Genomic DNA, 22,344 nt, shown 5'->3' with positions numbered 1-22,344 from the left:
TATTGCTAAAAAATTAAGTGTTCATCAGTGGTGATGGTATTCAGCCATGGATTGATAATAAAGTCCACTGTGGCTTTCTTTAAAAAAAAAAAAAAAAAGGCACTGGTTGTTCTTCAAGTGATGATGTTCTCATCTTCACCCAGAGAGAAGATACTCAGGTCCGCACATCGAACCCTGTTTCTTGAGTGAACACGTTTATCTCCATCTTCAATGGTGCTGGACTCTTGCCAGCGTCCTCGATTTGAATGTCTGGAGGAACTGACATAGTAACAACACAGATTCGTAGTATCAATATTAATGTGCTACGGTGCAAACATTGTTACTGACAGGTTAATTCATCTGAATATTACAGTAAGCCAATATTTAACTACAGAAGTAAATGAATAGTACCTGCAGTCTGGTATTAAGCGGAGTGTCCGGTACAGGTCAGTTGTGGATGGCACAGCAGCATTTTGTGTAGGTTTAGGAGTGGAGAAGGTAGCGTAGGTTGATGATGATGATGATTTGGTCAGTTCAGCTTTCGTGGAAGACATCCTCATCTCTGGTTCACTTCCTACAAGTCACAGGATAAATGAGTTGTTAAGACTACAATGTTACTAAAACATTTAAATTTAATTATTATTTCTATCCAGTGTTCCTTATAAGTTTAGTTTTCATTCCACTGTAACATCTGCAACTGATATGCTCTACTGCTATCTCCTACTAAAAGACTAACTAATGTTGAGGTGTGCTTCTTATAGTACAATTTACTGCCCTCATTCAGGAAATACTTGGGGTTTCTGAGAAAATTAGGCAGACTTACTGATCGATAAGGCACTTTGACCATCAGATGAGGAACATCTGCCACGGTCTGTAAAGGGAGTCATGTTCAAAAACTGATTCTTGAGCCAAGACGCGCGGTCCTCTTCAAAGGCTTTTTTCTAGATAATACAAAAAGATCAAAATGAATACAATGCAATTCTAACACCACATTACATGATGAATAACATTATGGTACCACATCAGAAGAGTCGAGTACCTCTCGCCCCAGGCGAATAGCAGCCTCTGTGAAGTTCTTTCTCTCCCTCTCAAAGTTTCTCTTCTGTTCCTCAAAGAGCCTCCATTCCTCTTTGAGGCGCTCCTTCTCCTCCAGTGTGTAGCAGTCATTAAGAAGAACTGCAGTCTCGTCATCAAATGATGTGTTGAGTTGTTGCTGCAGACAGACATGCAGTTTCATCATTTTAGTCCAAATGATTTAATTTTAATAATGTGCAAATAACTTTCAATGACCTACAACAGACAGTTCATTTCTTAATTTACACTGGTAATGAAAAGCCTCTTATGCCTCAGTACAAAACTCTGATAAGCAAATGTTTAACCTGTACAGACCTACTGAGACTCTCTAGTCAGCAGATACTGACCTGGAGGAGTTGCTGTTGTGCATGAATGAACTCTTTGCACTGCTGGACTTCACACCTCATCCTCTCCATCTCATCCTCATGGGTCTCCCTTGGTATCACTTCTTTATTGGACTCCAGCTGCACTTGAGATGCTTGAAACACAAAATATGTAACATAAGAGTTACAGAATCCAACCTTTTAAATAATAACAACCTCAAATCACACCATCAAAGAAATTGTTTTACATTTAACCTTTATAACTGACGTTAGCAAAGCTTAAATTATTTATGCAGTCCTTCAGGATGTGTAAGTGATTTGGTTACCTTGGCTGTCTAACTTCTCCATGTGGTTCCTCAGCTTCCGCCACTGCTGGCGGATGCTGTTGGTGAGCTGCTCCCTCGCATGCTCACAGGACTGGTCCAGTGCTTCCCTGCTAGAGTCTCCTATCCTCTCCTCCCCATCTGAATCAGCCTGAGCAGGACAAAAAGAAAGAGAGACTTTTCATCATTCAACAACCACATCCCAGTAAATTGAATGCACACAAACATGCTCTGACGTGAGGTTTAGATGTAATGAATAATTAAAAAACGATTCATTTTCAACCTCAGACATCATTCAACCCATCTAAACAGGCCTCTTTCTTTTGTACAGTGGTACTGTGAGAGAAAAAGATAGAGCACCTGCTCCTGACTGTCGTCTGCACTGGCTCCTCTGGCAGTAGACTGCCGTGGACTCAGTATATGCATCATCTCCTTCTTCATCTGCTGGAGGACTTTCTTGAGCTCAGCGTTCTCTAGCATCAAGGACTTCTGACTCTTCTCATAATCACTGAGCAAGGACTTGTACATCTCACCTTCGTGGCTGCAGGGAGCAATTTATGCATACAGTTAAACTGATAAAATGCATTCCATGAATTCTATAGACAACAGATAATATGATACAGTACCTGGCTGTTGCTTTTGCTGTCTTCCAGTGGCTCCTTTTTCCATCTGTCCGTCCCAAGCAATTCAGCACATCAATAGCTAAAATGGAGAAATAAATAAAAAAGTTATTCAAAAATTTTACAGCATAAAAAGACAAAGAGGGTGAAGACCATGTACTGAACTTATGTTAGAGGTCTATGCCTACCCAATTTTTTATCCTTTCTATCAACCAGTAGCTGGCTGAGGCGTTCCTTCAGCTTTGTAGCTTCTCTCTCTTTTCTCTTGGCATCATGACTGTACTGAGAGGCACGGCTGGCAATGATACTTTGGAGCTTCTGAACCTGCACAATGCAATTGAATGAGAGTTTTGTCAGCTGTGTTCATACAGATATTAAATTGAAAACATGCTTATGATAGGAGGAAAAAGTAAATCTACCTCATCCTTTTCGGTTTTTAAACAGCTCTGCAAAGTCTTGATTTTGAGTTGTAGCTGCCTCTCCGTCTCATGTAGACCAGACTTTTCCCTTATGGAGAGTTCCAACTGATCCTGAAAGGAAATACACTTTCATTATGAGCACACTGAGATGGCATGGTTGAAGCTATGAGAGTAGCAAGTAAGTAACTAAAAGTATAATCCAAACGAACATGCCCCTTGCACCATTTTCTTACTCCCCAGTTCTCATTGTGGAACTCATAACCTTGAATTCTTCTTTGGTGGGTTCAGATAAAAAAAAATAAGTAAACCCTGTTTAGTCTAGAGACATGAAAACATCATTGCTATTCAAAATGACAAGAATTACAGTATACCCTTTTTTTTCCTCCAAAAACACTGAAACGAAGAGTGAGGAGCAGCTGAGCCAGCACCTTTACTGTATATGGGGGTGTATAGTAACTGGTTGAAATCATTCAGGGCACCTGTGCTCCAGGATACACACCAATTTGAATCCAAAGAAATATAAAACAGGACACTGTGAAATATTGAAAAACGGACTACATACCTTGAGTCTGGAATTGTTCATCTGAATGTGCTCCAAGGTGCCGGATTTCTTCAGTTGTTCTCTCTCCAGATCCTCTAAAGTGCACATGTTTCGTCTGTGAATCTGCAGGAGCTCATACATGGCATTCAGAGCTGGCACTGTTCTCAGGCCAGCTCCCCCTGGTGCGGTGGCCTCGATACATGTGGAAGAGAGGCCCAGTGAGGCGAGCTCCTGTGAAAGAATGAGGACTTTGGTCATCGTCCTGATTTTGTGGTGAATCCTTATTTACAATTAAGTCTATTGTGAAGTAATGTGCAGTTTATTTTTAGTAACAGATTACCTGAAACCATACCTGATTGATGTATGTAATGCACTGAGGAACATTATCCTCTGTGCAAAAGGCACTTATCACACTGTAGGAGGTTTTGGACAGGGGCAAGGAAGAGAACATTGACACAAGGTTGTTCTGTCTCGAGGGTGACATTGTCACATGTGATATGCTGGAAATCTCATAGTTTCCTAGAAAATAAAAACAAAACAAGGCCAGCAAAAGAAAAAAAAGAGGACAAGTAAGGGAAATATGTCAATCGTAGGTACATTTTGGGAGGCTTGAATTAGGTTGCTGCTGCAAAATGAGAACAATAATATGGGTCACCTCTCTAACAGATCCCCAAAGAGGCACAGCCGACGGGTCTTTGCATATTTATAGTACTCTGTCAGAATAAGAGAAAAGACGGGAAAAAAATACCTATAGATGTTTCTGTTGGCACACTTGTCCACCACTCTCCCATATCACCGGCACATCAGGCCACAGGGATGTGAGGTCATGAGCTATCAACCGGGAGATGGATTAGCAGTCAGGCCGTGGATCAGAGGCTCCCACTGGATCAGGCCCCTGCAATAGAGCATCAAGCCATGTGATAAACCAGCAACAGATAATCTGGGCTGCTGCTTCGCCCATGTAGGATAATGGATTAACTGTTGGTTGTGTACCAGTGGGGGTTAGATGGTAGTTTGGGGTTTAAGAGGGTCCTCCTATTGGCTACTGGCGTCTAAATTGCAGTGTAGTAAGATGATCTCAGCTACAAGCCGATGGATTTACAAAGATAGAAATGAGGGAATCCATTAGAGAGGGGGCTAAATCTAAATCGTAGCCCCTCTCTAATGGGTATAAAGTATAATATAAACGAAAAGTCCCTGTAATTTTGGACTTTTGTGTCTTCAGGACAACATTATCATCTTGACATGTTGTTGTGAAACAAGCTGAACCAGATTATGTGCACCTGCCACTCCCACTTTTACTATGTGCTGCTGAGATGTTTCAACTTGTGAAACCAGGGATCGTCAAGCACAATGTGTTCAAGAACAGTAAAAGAAAGAAAGCCCCTCCTGTCCTGTCCTTCTCAGTAACACGACCCTAAAGGTTTCAGAGCACCATGTTGATGTCAACAACACAAACGCCTGTTTTTCGGTGTCCATCACAGTAAACTCCCCCCTCCGGTGTTGTTATCTACTGAACCAGAAAACACACGACTTTTATCTGAAAGTACGCAACTAGGGAGGTGTCATGTGCTTCTGTTGAATGCAATAGTATTAGTTTGGTGTTATATGTATTGATACTGAAGAGTAGACTACACAACCTCTATTAAAGTTATGGTTAAGTTAGCATGACTTACGTTACAAGGTAATGCCTGTACGCTTCGCTAACGTTAGCTTGTTTAACGGTTAAACAATTAACAATTATCCCGTTTTTTAATGTTAAGATGCAGTGCAATTGAGCTACATTTCATTGCAATTGTTTGTGAGTTTCATTTAATGTCGGCTAAGTTGTTAATTGTCAATATGTAAGTGAGCGTTACTACGTAAAAACGCTAACGTATCGTTAACGTTACCTAGCAGTGTTTGCTAAGTTACCACCTGGATAACTGCGATGCTAACTTAGCTGACAGCATAAGACATAAATATACTCACTGTCGCGGCGTGAAATGGGTCAGTCCGACAGCTGTTGCTTATGCTGCTGCCAAATTGGGCGATGCTGACAAAATTAACAAAATGCTCCTTCATCGAAAAACACACAAGCCACTGCCACGTCGAAGTCAGACCGGAGTCATCACCACCACCACGTTGTCGGCGAAAAAAAAAGAAAAAAAGAAACCTTCAGCGGTTGAAATGTGAGGCAGAGATGCACCGACAGCACTGTAGGTATGTGGACTCAGCCTGCAGCAGCGGCTACTTCTGTGTGTGCGTCTATAAAAAAGTGTGTGTTTTTGAAGTCTAGTCCTCAGCTGGCTGCGAACCAAACCTCTTTGTTATTGGAGGCAGCGTTGTCAAGCAACCAGTATGTGAGCCCTGATTGGATGTGAACGTACTATGCGCCCGTGCGATTATGCAAATGAGGAGCGCTGTCAGGAGTGTCATGAAGCACTGCACCTCTGTGGCAGGCACAAGGCAGCAGGAGGGAAGTGTCACCTCCACCACAACACTACTGCAAGGCCTCACCTCACTATGCTGGCTCTATGTTACATACAATACGCACATGGCATGTATTTGCAGAAGGCTTATAAACTAAATGTTTTTTGTGTTTATTGCTGGATTAGATAATGTTAGAATACTAAAAGTATTATTCTAATAATAATAACTTTAATATAGCCTAGCACCTTTAAATACACAAATTCAAAAGTAGAACAGCATATAAGGACCAGTGACACACAAGACAAGTCAGAAACAAGTGTCATGAAACCATATAGGAGATGGACCACCCAAGGAGCAACAAGACCCCAACAACAAATTGAGATCAGGAGGACTCAAATTAAAATGCAGGATGCAGTTAATTAGATAAAATAAATAAAGGGGGGATGTACATGATAAAAGGAGATAAGGTCAGACACAATAAGATAAGAAAAGACAGGAAAAAATTGTTAAAAACAGGAGAAGGCGTAAAAGTAAAACCAAAGTCCTTAGATGATCGTCTCTGGTAAAACTAAGAGTGTCTGAGTAAAGATGTGAGATATTATGCATATGAAAAAATATAGGTCCAAGCCGGTGCAAACACAAAGTACAAAAATACTTGAGGTAAATCAATTGAGACAGTCCATATAGTTGACAAGTCAGTATATTTACATACAGAAAATATGCACAAATCACATTTACAGTAGGATGACAAAACATACAAGATGAGGAGCAACTAATTATAAGTTGTTTTATCTTAACTAATATGTTTTTTCCAGTGCATTCAGTAAGTTTGGTTTTAAAAACATGAGCCTAGTTTCATTTGGATTTTTGAAGTAATACTCTTCGTCCAGCCCACTTGTGTTGTTATTGTGCAGTCAGGAGGACACAAGTCATCCTATGTAAACCTAAGAGGGTGAATATCTAAAGAATCTCTCTTAAAAGTAAAAGTTACCCACCACTGTGCTTAAGAGTAATTGGTTGGTAATGCAATACTGAATTTGATACCTTGGGGATATCATGTTTGCGCTTTCAGCTAGCAGGCTTTTGTATTTTACTTCAGTTTTCAGCAAGTCCAGTCTTATAACCCATGCCCTCATCCAAAGCAGCAGCATGCAGAGAGGCAGCAGGACGGCGGCTCTTCATCAGTCTGGTATCTTCCAGAGTCTGGCTGGTCCCTGCACTCGGCTATGAAGGCCTGAAGCTGGGACACTGGCACCTTGTCCTGCTGATGATGCTGGAAATGAACAACGGTAAGGTCACAAGGATAGTCAAGACAAGTAATATCTCTCTACAGTAGGATATTGATGCCAGGGACTGACCTTGATGGTCTCGTAGGTGTCGGTGATGAGGGCGATGAACAGGCTGAGCACCATGTAGATGAAGAGGGAGATGAAGGAGTAGAGGTAGACTCTGCTGAAAAGCCACACCATGTAGCTCTTGGCTCTCATGTGCAGGAAGGTGGCGTACATGTCGTCGCCGTTGATGAGAGAGAAGAGGCACTCTGTCACCCTGTCCAGTGTTCGGAACTAGGAACAAATTGTTTTGATAATTGAGTTTTTATATTTCAGTGGTGCACGTGTCGCCAGAATAGAGGATCATCAACTACTGACACTTGAAATAGATTATGATTTTAATTCCCATACTTTGTCGTGGTAAGGCCCGAGCACTATCCAGCCACAGAAGCAGTACCCGAGGTAGATCATGGCCGCACAACAGCAGAATCGGATCACGTTTGGGAACGCAGCCCTCAGGGTCAAAATTAAGATCTAGAGAAGAAAAACAGTTTCACTACCCTTCTCTTCTGCTTCACCTCTGATACATTTGATATTTTATCAGGTTGCCTGAACTCACTATGTAAAAGTGGTCATGTGGGTTCTTACATTGTATTTCTTGAAGAAGCCAAGGTAACGAATCACACCGACCCAGACAAGCATGGTGGCTGTTCCCAGCAAGATGCTACACACATCATAGTTTGTTAGGAACTGTAAAGGAAAAGAAAGGGCATGGGTCAATCTACATACAATATAATGGCCTTTATGTATTTTTTTGAACATTATACAAAACTGCTTTCAGAGCATCCCCTGGGCCTGCGCCTTCAGGTCAACATCCCTACAATGAATAATGTGTGAAAATATAGCCAGTTAGGCCCAGTGAAGAACAAACCTTTGTCTGTATTCCTATTTTGAGTGCTGACCCAGCGATGGTCAGTGTGTCGCTGACGATAATGAGGATGTACCAGCCATTCACAAACTCCATGCGGTCTGACCAAGTGACAATTTTATTGTAGTATGCATGGAAGAATATGTTGAACTCCTGCAGTAGAGAAATAAACATTTAGAACCAAGGAGTGAATATTATGGACAAAAGTTGGTTTGTTGAATTTCCCAAAATGTTCATGTTATAATTTTAACTCATGAGAGATTTGGACTTTCATGAGTCTCAAAAACAGATAATATTCCTTTTTTAACTGTTCATATTCTCCTGCACATTTTATTTCTCTTAAGGCCTTCCCCAGTGTTGGTAGGCAAATATTATCACTTTTATTTATTTCTTGATGGCTTGACATATGAGCTAATAGGACAACTCTGCATCTGATCCTGGTTAATTAATCACTTGAATAGGCAATTTATTTTAGAGTGAATGACCCCTTGCTTAACTGAGCCATTGGCTTAATGCACCACACTCCTGTCCACGTGGTTAAAAATGAGCAGTGATGATTAAAAGCCTATTAACTTGCTCCAAAAATGGAAACTTACAAACTGGAGTTGGATGCCATTGATGACAGATCGTGTGCAGAGGATGAGGGAGATGAAGCAGGCGAGGATCACCACAGAGTCAAACCACAGGAGGAGATAATCGTTCTTCCCAGCTACAAATGAGAGGCACACAGCAAGTTATCAGTAAATTGTAGCATTTAACAGCTTTGTTAGTGCAGTGCTTTGTCAGTTACACAATAACGTCACTGTGCCCTCTGCTGGCCTTTTAAAGCAAGGACAGATAATCGGCAGCATTTAGCAGCATGAGTTTGTGAGTTTGTTATAACTTACAAGCGCCTTCCACATTCCAGTCCCTGCATTCATAAATTCTGACATCATTTTCAACGACAACCTTTATCTTCCCACTGTGTGCACGGTTGTCGAACGTGATCTGTGAAATGAAAAACCAAGGAGAGAAATCAATCACACAGAAAATGTGATGTAGCCCTCATTCACTTAATGAATTTATTAAACCCAAAGATCTAAAATCAAGGGATGTGGTATCACTAACCATTATGTGGAAGTCATAACAGTCTGGTAGCTCATGGTGCCGCACAGTCTGCAGGTTGATGGTTTTCAGTGTTAGATAGATGTTCACCGATAGCAACCTAGATACACAAACATATTTAACAGCAGGAAGCGTCGTGCTTATCACATGGCATGAGACCAGTATAATCAGTTTAGTCACCTTTTGAAGTCTAGAGAGAAGTTGAGGTGAGTTGTAAAACTGCGGTTGTCAAACGACTGCACAGGGTATATGGAAACACAATCTGTGAGAGGGAAACACATGCGAAGTAGTGATGGGTCAGCATCAGCATTCATTCCTCTGACTGCACTATAACAAAACAAGCTTCCTCTTTTCATGGAGTCACAAGTAAATCCACATTGTGATTATTTTCCACTTGCCATGAATCATCTCCATAAATACATCCTGCATTAAAACCATTGGATTTAAAATACACAATTTTCAAGGCTAGTTTGTAACCCTATCTGATAATCCAATACATATTTTGTATTCTATTACCTTTAACAATCTGTGGATCAATGTCAAAGGTCTCGTTGCCAGGATTAATGCTGCTGTTTCTGTAAAACTCTTGACAGACAGTCAAAGGAGTGTACTCGCCATCAGCCCTCTCGTATGCAAGATTACCAATAGTCAGGTTCTGGAGATTGATGTACTGAAAAACAATATAAGGGGAGGAGTGAATCACATATTTTCATGTTGGAAAATTATAATTTTTCCATAATGTGTAATTCTTAAACAGTGTAAATCTGCACGTTCAGCACCCTGTTGATAATGTAGTCGATGTGGTCATACACATTTGCTTGTGTGTAAAGCGCGTAGCTTCCCAGCCGGTGATCTTTGTATCCTTTGAGGAACAGATGTCTGAAAGTCATCAGATTTTCATCTTTGAAGGTGACCATCATTTCGTTGCTCAGGCCAAAAGACACTAACTGATTGGAAAAGAGGAAAATAAATAATGTTGCGTGAATGAAGACAAATATTAATCCACCCCGTGTAGCGTATTCATACTCAATGAAAAATGTGACAGTATACAACCATACCTGGATTGTAATGATGGCAATTTTTAAAATTTGTAACATCAGCTTCCATGGCTTGCGACCCCTGGCTCTGTATTTCTCACAGGGGTTCATGAAGAAGTACTTGAGCCTTCGTCTGAAGTCGTCCACCATCTTTGACTCCACAGTGTGAGTGCTCCATCTGTAGTGACCGTTTTCCCTCCTGTCCTCTGACCTCAACAGAGGTGGGGAGTCCTCCATTATACTGAAATGCAAATATATATACTATATAGTTTTACTCTTGTTGTGCAACTTTGGTAAAATATGTCTTCATATATTTTTTTTCACTTAAGGTGCAACACACACCAGAAACTTGTTGGAGAAAGTGTAAAAGGTTAGTCATTCCAGTCATTCTGATGTATATCAAACTGGTTCTCCTGCATGAGTTCATGGCTGTCATTCTCCCCCCATGTCTGTACAGTGTTATTCTGGACTGCAGCCTAAAGACATCAAAAAAAGAAGAAGCTATAATGCTATAAGAAACCACAAAGGTGTGTTTAGCTCAGCCATAGCTCGTCATAGCAGACCTACCATCAATAGTCAGCAGAAATGAAATGAATATGTCATAATGTTAAATTCTAACAATGCAAAAACAAAAGCAAACGCTGTAAGTAAACATGACTGAATAAGAGTTCAAGGCTCTTACATTGTAGATGCTGTTATAGAAGATAATAAATAAATAGAATGATTACCTGCGGACACCTGTAGTGAACCAGTGAGCCACAGAGCAGCTCCTCCAACACACGCCTCACTGCTGTCTGAAGGCGGTGGAGTCATCACACCAGCCTTCACCACAATGACTGTCATTCCTCTGCGTCACTATAGGCTTTTCCAGTTTTTCCAAAACAGAAACAGTGGCAGCATCTTTGCACTACCAGAGGCCACATGTAGGCGTCTGCAGACTATTGATAAGTTTAATTTCAAATTTACTATTTTAATACTATTTTGCAGGTTCTTTTTTTTTTTTTTTTACTAGAAAGCTAATGAGTCAAAGGTTGTGGGATTTCCTAATGCAGGCCTACCTTGGTACCTCGGATAAATTAACTACACAATTTGGTCTCTAAACCACCAACGCAGCCACAACAAAGAAAAAACACCATGACTTGAATTCATATCGAAACCCTTTAGTATGCAATAGGTTACTGTATAAGACCACTGAACAAAGTAAAAAAGCGAGACAGGTTGCATTTCACAAGATTTCTGTAGTGATAACAGTGCAAAGCAACTTCTTCTTGACTTAATGCTGCCTAGAAAGAAGTGGGGGGTGGGTGGGGGGCATTATTTAAAGCCACACGGCTCTGGTCAAAGGAAGAGTCTTAAAAAGATCAGACTTTATGCACATTGATGCTCAAGTAGCCGTTCCAGTGGATATAACATATTTCATCTCACTACACCTACACTGCAGCTGCCATGTCTTCAAACTACACATTTTAATCAGAAAATCACACCTTTGATAAGACGGGGAGAAAAGGTTGGAAGAGATGAGTCACATCTTCCTAGCTCTTGACATTTGGGGCTTGGAGCTGCACCTCAATACGCTTTGGAAGCTGTTTGAAAAGTGTTGAAACAGAAACAAGTACTGAAAGAACTTTTGCAAATTTAAACTGGAAACAGCTCTTGCACATTTTGCATTCAAAGGGTTTACCAGAAAACATGTATACAGTGGGGAAAACAAGTATTTGATCCTCTGCTGATTTTTGCCCTTATTTCACTTGATCGAACGTAAATACATTAATAATATTTATATGATGATATTATTTCTGGATTATTCATTGATATTCTGTCTCTGTTAAAATAAACGTACCATAAAAAACTATAGGAAGTCTGTTTCTTTGTGGGGGAACAAACTTACAAAAGCAGGGGATCAAATACTTATCTTTTCCCACTGTATATCAACACAAAAATATTATATTGGTTGCGTATGAAAACAAATGAACACAAATCTTTAGATATTACCCTCACCCCACTGATATAATGTCTCTGCTGATTGGCATAGTGCTAACGTGTAGTTTATCCCATGTGCAGTTTTTTTTTCTCGTGTCCAAGATAAATTTCTCGCCAAGGGAGAAAACAAAAAAGTAACAAAACTAATTATTAAACGAATCAAAAGCAAGAGCAACACTTAAAGAAACACAGTGAGAGTGTTTGAATAATTGATGTGTTGTTCAGTAGTTGAGGTCTGTGCCAGGCTATTGTGAGAACTGTCCTGTTGTGGTTGAAGTGAAGTTAAAAGATGTTCCTGGATGACGTCGGAGTGAGCGAGCGCGACCTCAGGGGCTGGAAGTTTGGGTCTCCTCCGGTGCTGGAGCAGCCCGGCGTCGTGGCGTCTATGTTAGAGGGCGACTCGACCATCACCTCGTCCGGCAGTGGAGGAGCTCCTGGGTCTCCGGGCCTCGGGAGGCTGGAGGAGGTCGTGGAGGAAACGGCGGCGATGCTAGCGCCCGACGCGGAGGGACACTCTCCGCCTTTCTGTAACGACGGCATGTTGAGCGAGCTCGCCGTGTCCGAAGTGCACGGGCTTCGTTCTCCGTCCGGGTGGAAGAGCATGGTGGAGTTGCTAGAGAATGTTCGGGGGAGGTCGCCGCTGCTTGTGCTGGGAGAGCTGAGGTTGCTGTCGGATGAAGAACTGGAGGCTGTGTCGTGACAGATGACAGAAAGAAGTTTCAGTGGAACCGCATCATACAACGTACAATCTATTTAGCAAAATTATACAGAAGATCTTGCACCGAACATACATAAACCCATACAAGTGATTTGTGTTGGCACGGAAAGAAAGGATCCTTATATGTTGTGGAATTGCCTGAACATGAGGTCTTGGGATGGAGTCTGACTGTTTACATTTGATTGTAGAGAACGGTGTAACAATGTGTCCAAGGTGGACGGTGTGAGATCTGGTGCAACGCAGCAACACTTGCATTCCTCTCTGTGAAGAGGATTACTTGTATATTGATGAATTGGAAAGTGCAGAATCCCAACTGCTTTTGTTCGAACAAGTGGATTATGGACTTTATAGAATTAAAGCAGATATCAGTGGCACGGCCGTTTCGGCTAATGCTGTGTTCAAGGCAGGCTTTTGAAACCGTAAGTTACAGCTTCAAGTCACAACTACGACTTGGTAGCGTTCCAGGTAACCCGTAGCTCGTGTTTTTACCGTCCTGTTGTCTGTGAAAGTTCCCTATAACGGCCACTCGTAACTTCCGACCCGTGAACTCGTACCAGATCGAACTGGTATGACTTCACAGGAAGGAAAAACACAAAGTACGAGTTTCCTTGAACGCACCATGAGTTAGCAGCCCCCGCCCTTGTCAGGCATCAATTGGTCCTCGTGCTACGTCACCACATTCACACGCATCCCTTGGCTGCACACACAGCCCTTCATGCCGTTCTCTCCCCTCATTGGATAACACTTGTATCCCACAAGGAAAATTTTCTCCTCGGGTTACAGCAGAGCAGAGTGACGGAGAGACTCGTGTTTAGGCTGAAATACTTCATGTAAGTGATTGCTGACGGAAAATAGGACTATTTAGGACTTATATTAACAAAAACATTCCACTGATATCTGCTTTAATAATTATGAAACGTGCAGCCTCAGTACTACAGGATCTGTATAGAGATGGTCTAGATGGACCTTGGACATTAAAAATCATTCAAATGACTTAAATGAGAAGAATGCACTTCAAGAATGACTGTAATGATAACCCACAGCCAGTATATGTGTATCAATATGAATTTTAGGCAGAAAGTGAAACTCCTTTGGGGAAATATTGGCACAGTGATTGTCTAAGTAAATTGAATATGTAGTAGGCTAATAGCCTGTAATTCCTGCACAGAGAAAAATAGAAGTACGGAAATGTACTCAAAAGGGTACAAACCCTTGTTGCTCCAGGCGTACCTTTTTAGATACAATTTTGTACCATTCTGGAACATTTATGTGCCTTTTCTACCCCCAAAAAGGTACACATAGGTACTCTAGAGTACCATAATTGGCCCTATAGGCTACAGTAGGACAGAACTGTGCCTTTAAGTACAGAAATGTCCCCCTTCTGTACCCCTATTTTTTCTCTGTGTGGTGAATGTCTTTGTGTTGTGTGTGTCATTGTTATATGTTGCAAAATTAAACTGTATTTAAAAAAGAAAGAAAGAAAGAATTTTGAATCAAAGCATCAAAATCAGAGAATAGATTTTTTAAAAGCACAACTAGCTTTCATTATTATGATTTGGTGTTTTTACCTCTGAGGGACTCCAGCTTCTCATTCTTGGCCCTCTGGACCTCATCCGTGATCTTGGCGATGATAAAATTTTGAGAGCGCATCTCCCTTATGGAGTCGATCAAGGCGTCCAGGCCCCGGGGGTTTTCCACCAGGATGTCCAGCATCGTGGCCGTCCTCTTGGTCTGTGTGGTCCTGCAGCTGATCTCCTCCGCGTCGTCCCGCGTCAGGATCCTGCGGGAGCGGAGGTAGTCGATGTGGCGCTCGGCCCTGATCTTGTCACACAGGTAGTGCCGCAGTCTGGTCAGGACCTAGAAACCCACAGAGGCAAAAAAAAAAAAAAAAAAAAAGGAGAACAAAAGTGAGAGGGGTCATTCTTTACATGCAGACCGAGAGGGAACAAAACCAGAGAGAGGAAAAATGAGTTGTAGGCTAAACTGGTTCTTCTTTCTCTGTAACATACAGGTGGCTTTGTTAGTTAGATTCTCCTTTAGGCTACACTTTGATACCCAGTGAGTAAACCGTATCTGGATTTAGGCTATAAACAACTTCTAGTAGCCTACTCGTGTAGTCAAATCCTACAGATGAATGGGTTTTGGTGTGTGAGCTCAGAGAGAGGGAGTGACTGTGTATTTCCTGCTTTAAACAGGCCCTTTCACGCCAAACAAGATACAAATCGCCAGTGAAAACACACATTTCCCACACATTCACTTATTTGACAGGTTATGCCATTTATTTGGTAGCAGGGGTACGTCTTAAATATCGTAGGCTAGGCTACTCACGTCTTTTTTAATCTCTGCCATTTCTTCTTCATTGAGCTGAGGGACATCCATCACCACCTCTGAGAAAGTGAAAATCCAGGCAGGCGCTCTCCCGGTGACGAATGACGACCGAAATAAGGTGATAATCTGCTAACAGTGAAATAAACTACATCGATAAGTTACATAAAGGCGTTAAAAGACTCGGTTCTTCATAGTCTGTCGTTATTAAACCCGGCGAATCCACTGTCCATTCAACTTTTGAGTTGCATGAACCGAAAAAAAAAAAAAAAAAAATCCCCGGACTTCCTGATTGTGTCGAGGTTTTACGTCGACGCGAGAGAAGAAGCGACGTCGGTTTCTCACTCACTGCTAATTTATTGAAACTTCGGCATATGACAGTTATTGTTATTCCAATAAAGCTCAGACAAGCATAAGTTGCTGCTATTACCCAACTTTCGTGAGTCGTGTAGATTGATTGTGTTTCTGCACTACGTTTTTCATACAGGTGAACTGCTGTTCCCACAAACCTCCACTAGATGGCGCCGCTGAACCTCCTCTCACACACACACACACACACACACACACACACACACACAGGCAGTCCACTTCACAGTTCCTCATAATACATTTAGGAAACTTGTTGTTTCCAGTGCTGGGCATCTACTGCTGTTTTAGTGTAGCCTACTTGTACTTAATTGAGTATTTCTAATTTATCTTTCACCGTCTGCCCTAAAAAAATCACGATCAGATATATTTTTCAATCTCCTGCGGGAAATTGTTATGTTACAGTGCTCTATTTTACATAATATGCAAATATAATAAAACATTAAGGATAATAATAGCCTATAACACCTCATATTCAAAATATCTAAAACATAGGCTACATATTTCTATAATAGATGCATTTGCAGTGAATTGAGTTGTAGGATTGTTGCACATAATGGTAATTGTATACACAGGGGAAAAACTGTCTAAGGATCAATCAAATGACAGATTGATTCTCATAAATACTGTACACATCTGGCTGCCTTGGTCATTCTTCACATGCATAAAGATTACAAAACCCTGTATACTACTGTCGAAATCTTCTTGGAGCTGCCTTATCATGTTTCAGTTCAGACTTGCTATTCTACCAGCGAGACATTACTCATCCCTTTAAAACCTCTCTAATGGTTTTATTGAAAGTTTGACATAAGACAAGAAAAAGCTTCTTTGTTGCACATTTTTTCCACTCCTACACCATCGATCATCTCACAGCTCTCGAGATTTATCTTGTGACCTCTGACCTCTACTACTGCCCTGAAACTGTATGCTATTTATTTTTTGAGCCAATATTATTGATCTAGTGTAATGAATGAATATTTCAGTCACAAGGACCAAGTACTTTAATTCTGATACTTTATGTAAAATTTTCTGGTGCATGCATTATTGATTTAAGACTACTTTTACATTGTTGTTCTGGTAACGTTTATTTGACATGTGTTTATTGTGTGTGTGTGTGTGTGTGTGTGTGTGTGTGTGTGTGTGTGTGTGTGTGTGTGTGTATGTGTGTGTGTGTATTTTCCTGAACAAAGTTTTAACTAAATAAACACAAACTCAACTGGTTTCAGCCCCTAAGAGTCTTGGGACTAGGGGGTCCCTGTAACGAATGTCACAAACAGTCGTCATGTTAGCCTCGGCCTCTAATAAGAACTGAATGAATGTTTTACTTGGAGGAGTTTGGTGCAATCAGTGAACTGAAGAATAACATACTCACCAAACCAGAATGTAACAGCACATAATAATGTCCAATAGAATTAAAATTATATATATTTGAAATATTTGTAATGTTAGCACATCTGATCTGACTAGATTAGTTATAGTTATTCAGTCTATCAATCATCAATCTACATATGAAACTGAAAGACGGTGGCAAGAGATGGTGTTCAGTATCACAAAGACAGCAGACAACAGTTTTGCAGTGAGCAGTAACTGTAAACTGTTTCTGGGGATTGGCAGGGAAAGTGTGAATCAGAGCATAGAGAACATTGGGTCTTCCTAAGTGCACGGCACGCGAAGAACAAAATAACACTCCAGTAAACTTGAAATAATATGCAAAATCACAAAACACATTCATTGAAGATCCACTCACTTCCCTCTAATCATGATGCCATGGACCGTTTGAGGACGGGTGCTCCCTGAGGAGATTGTTGTCAGGCTTGTTTTGTCATGTTCTGCACTGTAATATGTACCGTGCAACTGGAAAACACCATCCCCAAACAGAAAGAGATGCTAACTTTAAATCAGACACAAGGCCATCTGTTGCTCCCTTGAAGGTTTTTCTGTTTAATGATAATGGTTTGAAAGAGAGGGGGAAATACAGGCACCGGTATCTGCGTGGCTGCCGTCGCATCCCAGCAATTTCTGGGGGAGATTTGCAACAGAGAGAGAGAAAGAGAGAGAGAGAGATGCCCTTTAAATGTCAACCTGTGTTAAAAGGTCAAACTGTGCCATGATCTGCCTCTTTAGATGATAAATAAATATTTGTTAAATAGCTACAGAAACTAAGAGTCGATGCCGACTTTCCCCCCTGAAAAGCCTCACAGTGATTCACACTGTTGATGTCAAACAGCAGAGAGCAGTAGCCTGGAAATAATGCCAAATCAGCTGAGAGATACTCACACGAACCCGATGTACTGACTCGTGAGTGGCCTCTGCAGGGAACAGAAGTCAAAGAAAGGGAGTCATTTATAGAAATGATGTAATCAACTGGAATTGCAATCATATCTAGACAGCCCCTACAGACATGCTCGTCTGTGGTACAGTGTTTGACCCGTTCTCACGTAACGGCCAGAACAAGCTTGTCTCAGACCCTCTGTGGTTTTACACCGAGTACCACTGGGGAGGTTTGTCTGCCTTTCCACTCTCCATGGCCAATATTTATGAGACACAGAGAATTTGAATCCCACGTGCGTTTTGTCTAAGTCTCTCTCTTTTTCCATTTGTAATCTAGCATGAATGTGTGCAGTGTCACAAACTTTTTCTTCTTTTTTTTAAATTTTTTAAACACGTTTCTTCTTTTCCCCGAACTATCATCATAGTATCTCATTGCCAACCACCTCTCATTGTGACTGGTCTAAAGATCTTAGTTTTAGCAGGATCCTGCACAGTATCAAGTATAAGTAGGTATCAAATATAATAGCTTCAATTCCCTGATAATTATAATAGGATGAATCCAGGATGGTGATTACATGTTTCATAACATTGCTTGTAAAAACATTTAAACCCAGCTTTGTAATTGTAATGGACGGCCACAGGCAGCTAGTTGGTAGAAACTGCTTCAATACTTTTCATTTAAAAATGTTGAAGTCCCAAGACTCTGAGACATTTAAAGGCATACATTTGAATTTGACACAGCAGCCTATACAGTATGTTGACGACAAAATTTGAGCTTCACTTACTATAAAGAGTGTTTAAAAAACACACTGCCAACATCTTTAAAGCTCAAGAAGTTATACTTTAATCTGTTCATAGATGTGAAAATAATTATCATGGTTTCATAGGCAGTTAGCCTAACGGATGTAACTTTGTCTTGGCAATAAATAAATTAAAAAGATGAAGCTTAAAGGCACCATTAGCTCCTTCAAGCCTGGTCATGCAGCATGCATCATTTCAGTTCAGATTGATCCGAGGAGGCAAAATTAATCCACTAGTTTAATTTTGATGCACTTTGACACATGCCAGTTTAGCTGAACTTCGCAAATACACCCACTCTGGAGCCTTTGTCCCCACTTCAATAACATTTTACTGTATAAAATGATGGGCTATTAATCCTGAGAACAAAACACCAAGGGGAAGAGATGGAGGCACAGGTGAGCTGGCATGTTCCCTGCTGCTGGCTAGTATTTTAGGGGTTAGCTAGTTTGCCAGCTAAGTGCTTTAGTAATTAAGGCCTAGCTAGCCTTGGGGAGCATACGTCAGTCAGTCCGACTGCCCAAAAGTCCAACGGCTCATTTCTCCGACTACCCATTCTATTAAGGTTAGGTTTAGGGTAAGGTTAAGGGTTAGGGCTACTTAAGTCGGAGAAGTGGGAGGTCGGACTAATGGACGCAAAAATAAAGAAATGTATGGTCGGAGAAATGGGTAGTCGGGACAGGGGACAAACGTCATGCGCCTGCTAGCCTTCATTGCCAGGCCTTTAGAATACTTCCTGCCAGGCCTTTAGAATACTTCCTGCTTTGCTTGAGTGCAGACGCTTCACTCCTTTGCTCTCCGCTTCACTCTCTCTTTTTTTTCCCATTGCAATCTTTTCCTTTTGAAATTTATTTGTATTTTTTCCTGGATACCTACATATCACTGGAAGCCTAATTTATGATAGTTACTGGAGGCTACGACTGTTTTTTAAACTGTTTTACCCTGAGAGTGTGGCTTATCAGCAGCACAACCCGGCACTGTCGTGACCGGGATTGAGGAGCTCAGCTAACAGAAGCTAATTAGCAGCAAGATGCCTCCTTTTTCCACGGAGGACTACCACAAACTGCTCCAGAAGATAGCAGTACTGGAAACAAAAATGCATCGGCTCGAAGTGAACGTGGAGGTAAATGGACAATATGGAAATGATACTACTCTGCCGATATTCCAAAACAGTGAAAGGGAGCAGGCTAACACAAGGCTAACGGGCACAACCAAGGCACGGCCGGAGCCAGGTGTAAATGGGAGTAAATCAAACAGTCCTCCCTGGAACTCTCTTGGTGCTAAGCCAAAGCACCACAAAATACCTCCCTCAAACATGGGAAGACGATTATCAGGCAGAACCCAGCACTCGGAGATGGATTACGACACCGAGTGGCCTGCACTGCCATCACACAGGACTGTCTCCTCAACCCCAAAACCACGGAGAAAACAACCACGGACCAAGGCTACGAGCAAACTGCCCCAAGACACAGGGATTCTACTTGAGAACAGATATGCTCCACTTTCACAGGACCCAGACTCCCCAAAAGAAGGCTCATCTCCCAGGACCAGAGAAAGGTATGAGGCTAAATCTGATGCTAAAGGGCTACAGAGAGAGCTAACCACTGGGCCTCAAACTCTGATAGTGGGTGACGGAGCTGTGTATGACATAAAACGCTTTTGCAGCAAGAACAACACCAAGGTACTGTGTTTTCCCAATGACATGGTGTCTGATGTTTCAAAAAAGATCTTGAAGATTGTTGCTGAGCATCCAACATTGAAATCGCTCATCATACACACAGGAGCCCTTGATGTTGTGAAGCAACAATCAGAGCTATTAAAACGAGACTTCATGGAACTGATAAACAAAGTTCAGTGTTTGAATACTGAGGTGTTTTTCAGTGGACCTCTGCCAACAGTTCGGCGAGGAGATGAGAGATTCAGCAGGCTGATGATGCTGAACAGATGGCTTAAAGATACATGTACTGCTCAATCACTGAACTTTATTGACAATTTCAACATCTTTTGGGAACGCAGGCACCTCTTTAAGGCAGATGGATTTAGCCTTAACAAGTCAGGAGTACAGCTGCTAAGTGCCAACATCTTTTACTTTTTGCGTCAGGCACCAGCAGTCCCTGTCAAGGACAAGAGACAAAACAATCCAAAACAGCAGATAAGACGGCACTCTGGTGAGGGCGCTGAGATAAGGATTGACAACGGAGGACAGCAGACTCAGAAAGAACCTGCAACGTCATCATCTGCACCCCAGCAACTGGATTATCCACCAGCCCCAACAACGTCATCACCTGCACCCCAACAAGTGGATCATCCACCAGCCCCAACAACGTCATCATCTTCACCCCAACAAGTGGATCATCCACCAGCCCCAACAACGTCATCACCTGCACCCCAACAAGTGGATCATCCACCAGCCCCAACGTCGTCATCATCTGCACCCCAACAAGTGGATCATCCACCAGCCCCATCAACACAACACAAGGAGTCTCCCTTAGCCCCAAAAGCCCCAAAGGGGGAGTCTCCCCCGGCCCCAACAGAAGACTCCCAACATTCAACCCCCCGAACCCCATCCAGCCCCCAACTCTCTTCATCTAGTCCTGACTCCCCATTTCTGGATTTCCCTGACAGGATGAAGAGCTTTCTCACTAGTGGAATCCAACTAACACCACGCCAGGGTCTCATATTTTCCCCAATTAACCCCCCACATCGTCCACCCCCTCGCATTCCACCACGTCAGAAACAACCCTCGACCAAAAGTCACCGAGCCCCCCCACTTCCTCTGAATCATCATATCATTGAATCTGAATGATATGTGCCGGGTCCAGGCTGCAATACTGATATCAAGAATGTTCTTTCCCAGGAAAAGTCAGGGCCCTATGGAGTTCAGGCAGCTTTCTCAATCCCTGTGGTGACGGGTAACAGAAAAGTGATCAAACTGGTGAGAAATAAAAAGGGTTCAATTAAATCTACCAATCTAGTGAGTATAGCTTGTCAACCTCGAAACTCACCAGTGTCTCCTGTTATCTCCACAAGGTTAGCTCTACTTAATATCAGATCACTAGCCAACAAATCCTTGTTAGTAAATGACATCATTATGACCTATAATCTAGACTTCTTACTTCTTAGTGAAACATGGCTGACTGAATGTAGCTGTGCTACCATTCTCAATGAGGCTGCACCAACAAATTTCAGTTTTATGAATAAGTGTCGAAGTGGTAAGAAAGGCGGGGGAGTTGCTGCCATTTTTAAATCTGTATTTCAGTGCAAGGAAACTATATTTGGTGATTTTAGCTCTTTTGAATATCTATGTTTTTTAGTAAAGGGTGATCCAAAAGTTCTCTTCCTAATTATTTACAGACCACCAAGATACCCAGGAAAATTCTTTGATGAGTTTGCCGAACTGCTGTCAGTTATCTGCACTGACTACAACTTTTTTATCATAACAGGGGATTTTAACATTCACATAGACAATAACATGGACACAAATGCCAAAGAACTATGCTCTCTTCTTGACACTTTTGGCCTCTCCCAACATGTGAAAGGGCCCACACACACCCGAGGCCACACTCTGGATCTGGTTATCTGTAGAGGTGTTGACATTACATCTGTTGATATCAAGGACTTGGCTCTTTCTGATCATTTCTGTGTGTTCTTTGACTTACAGATAACTCCGGACATGCAGTTACCCTCTGTATCTGTTAGGAAAAGGTTCATAAATGAGAATACCAGTGTTAAGTTTATGGAGGCTATAGTCATGTCACCAACTGTGAGTGCAGAGACAGTTGATGAACTCCTGGATAATTTCAACTGCAAAATCTCAAATGTCATTGATACCATTGCACCCATTAAAACTAAGAT

The 22,344-nt window shown here is 41.7% G+C and overlaps 4 protein-coding genes across 4 annotated transcripts; 1 reads left to right on the top strand and 3 right to left on the bottom strand.

Moving 5' to 3' along the window:
- Positions 1–93: 93 nt before the first annotated feature.
- Positions 94–5,612, bottom strand: ssx2ipa (synovial sarcoma, X breakpoint 2 interacting protein a). The gene is made up of 14 exons (XM_085804101.1): positions 5,251–5,612; positions 4,028–4,174; positions 3,632–3,798; positions 3,301–3,510; positions 2,739–2,849; positions 2,508–2,643; positions 2,326–2,401; positions 2,060–2,240; positions 1,703–1,850; positions 1,401–1,531; positions 1,019–1,192; positions 803–920; positions 391–553; positions 94–258 (listed from the first exon to the last, which is right to left on the bottom strand). The coding sequence occupies exons 2-14, from the start codon at positions 4,068–4,070 to the stop codon at positions 114–116; spliced, it is 1,803 nt and encodes a 600-aa protein (XP_085660227.1). The 5' UTR covers positions 4,071–4,174; positions 5,251–5,612; the 3' UTR covers positions 94–113.
- Positions 5,613–6,593: 981 nt separating this feature from the next.
- On the bottom strand, positions 6,594–10,925 carry mcoln3a (mucolipin TRP cation channel 3a). The gene is made up of 13 exons (XM_085803802.1): positions 10,760–10,925; positions 10,053–10,272; positions 9,774–9,941; positions 9,511–9,664; positions 9,175–9,256; positions 8,998–9,094; positions 8,778–8,877; positions 8,487–8,599; positions 7,894–8,043; positions 7,611–7,712; positions 7,374–7,496; positions 7,050–7,256; positions 6,594–6,964 (listed from the first exon to the last, which is right to left on the bottom strand). Exons 2-13 carry the CDS (start codon positions 10,266–10,268, stop codon positions 6,824–6,826), a joined length of 1,653 nt encoding a protein of 550 aa, XP_085659928.1. The 5' UTR covers positions 10,269–10,272; positions 10,760–10,925; the 3' UTR covers positions 6,594–6,823.
- A 1,225-nt stretch (positions 10,926–12,150) lies between these two features.
- Positions 12,151–15,361, bottom strand: bcl10 (BCL10 immune signaling adaptor). Its single transcript, XM_085804710.1, has 3 exons — positions 15,058–15,361; positions 14,298–14,586; positions 12,151–12,700 (listed from the first exon to the last, which is right to left on the bottom strand). Exons 1-3 carry the CDS (start codon positions 15,106–15,108, stop codon positions 12,294–12,296), a joined length of 747 nt encoding a protein of 248 aa, XP_085660836.1. The 5' UTR covers positions 15,109–15,361; the 3' UTR covers positions 12,151–12,293.
- Positions 15,362–19,402: 4,041 nt separating this feature from the next.
- LOC146970443 (uncharacterized) lies at positions 19,403–21,081 on the top strand. Its single transcript, XM_085805922.1, has 2 exons — positions 19,403–20,766; positions 20,949–21,081. Exons 1-2 carry the CDS (start codon positions 19,520–19,522, stop codon positions 21,079–21,081), a joined length of 1,380 nt encoding a protein of 459 aa, XP_085662048.1. The 5' UTR covers positions 19,403–19,519.
- The last annotated feature ends 1,263 nt before the right edge of the window (positions 21,082–22,344 follow it).

The sequence above is a fragment of the Trachurus japonicus genome, chromosome 17 (assembly GCF_045865225.1).
Source record: "Trachurus japonicus isolate A0001 chromosome 17, Traja_1.0".
NCBI lineage: Eukaryota > Metazoa > Chordata > Actinopteri > Carangiformes > Carangidae > Trachurus > Trachurus japonicus.
The sequence above is the reverse complement of the archived record's forward strand: the minus strand, read 5'-3'. Positions and strand labels throughout refer to the sequence as shown.

Coding starts and splice junctions, on each gene's coding strand:
- ssx2ipa (XM_085804101.1), bottom strand. CDS start 4,070: ATGGGAGAGTGGTGGACAAGTGTGCCAACAGAAACATCTATAG. Junction 921..1,018: donor CTATTCGCCTGGGGCGAGAG/GTACTCGACTCT, acceptor TGTATTATCTAG/AAAAAAGCCTTTGAAGAGGA. Junction 554..802: donor TCAAAGTGCCTTATCGATCA/GTAAGTCTGCCT, acceptor TGTGACTTGTAG/GAAGTGAACCAGAGATGAGG.
- mcoln3a (XM_085803802.1), bottom strand. CDS start 10,268: ATGGAGGACTCCCCACCTCTGTTGAGGTCAGAGGACAGGAGGGAAAAC. Junction 8,044..8,486: donor ATGGCATCCAACTCCAGTTT/GTAAGTTTCCAT, acceptor TCTCTACTGCAG/GAGTTCAACATATTCTTCCA. Junction 7,257..7,373: donor TCGGGCCTTACCACGACAAA/GTATGGGAATTA, acceptor ATTTGTTCCTAG/TTCCGAACACTGGACAGGGT.
- bcl10 (XM_085804710.1), bottom strand. CDS start 15,108: ATGGATGTCCCTCAGCTCAATGAAGAAGAAATGGCAGAGATTAAAAAA. Junction 14,587..15,057: donor TGGCAGAGATTAAAAAAGAC/GTGAGTAGCCTA, acceptor GTGGGTTTCTAG/GTCCTGACCAGACTGCGGCA. Junction 12,701..14,297: donor GAAGCTGGAGTCCCTCAGAG/GTAAAAACACCA, acceptor GTCACGACACAG/CCTCCAGTTCTTCATCCGAC.
- LOC146970443 (XM_085805922.1), top strand. CDS start 19,520: ATGCCTCCTTTTTCCACGGAGGACTACCACAAACTGCTCCAGAAGATA. Junction 20,767..20,948: donor TATCCACCAGCCCCAACAAC/GTCATCACCTGC, acceptor ATCATCCACCAG/CCCCATCAACACAACACAAG.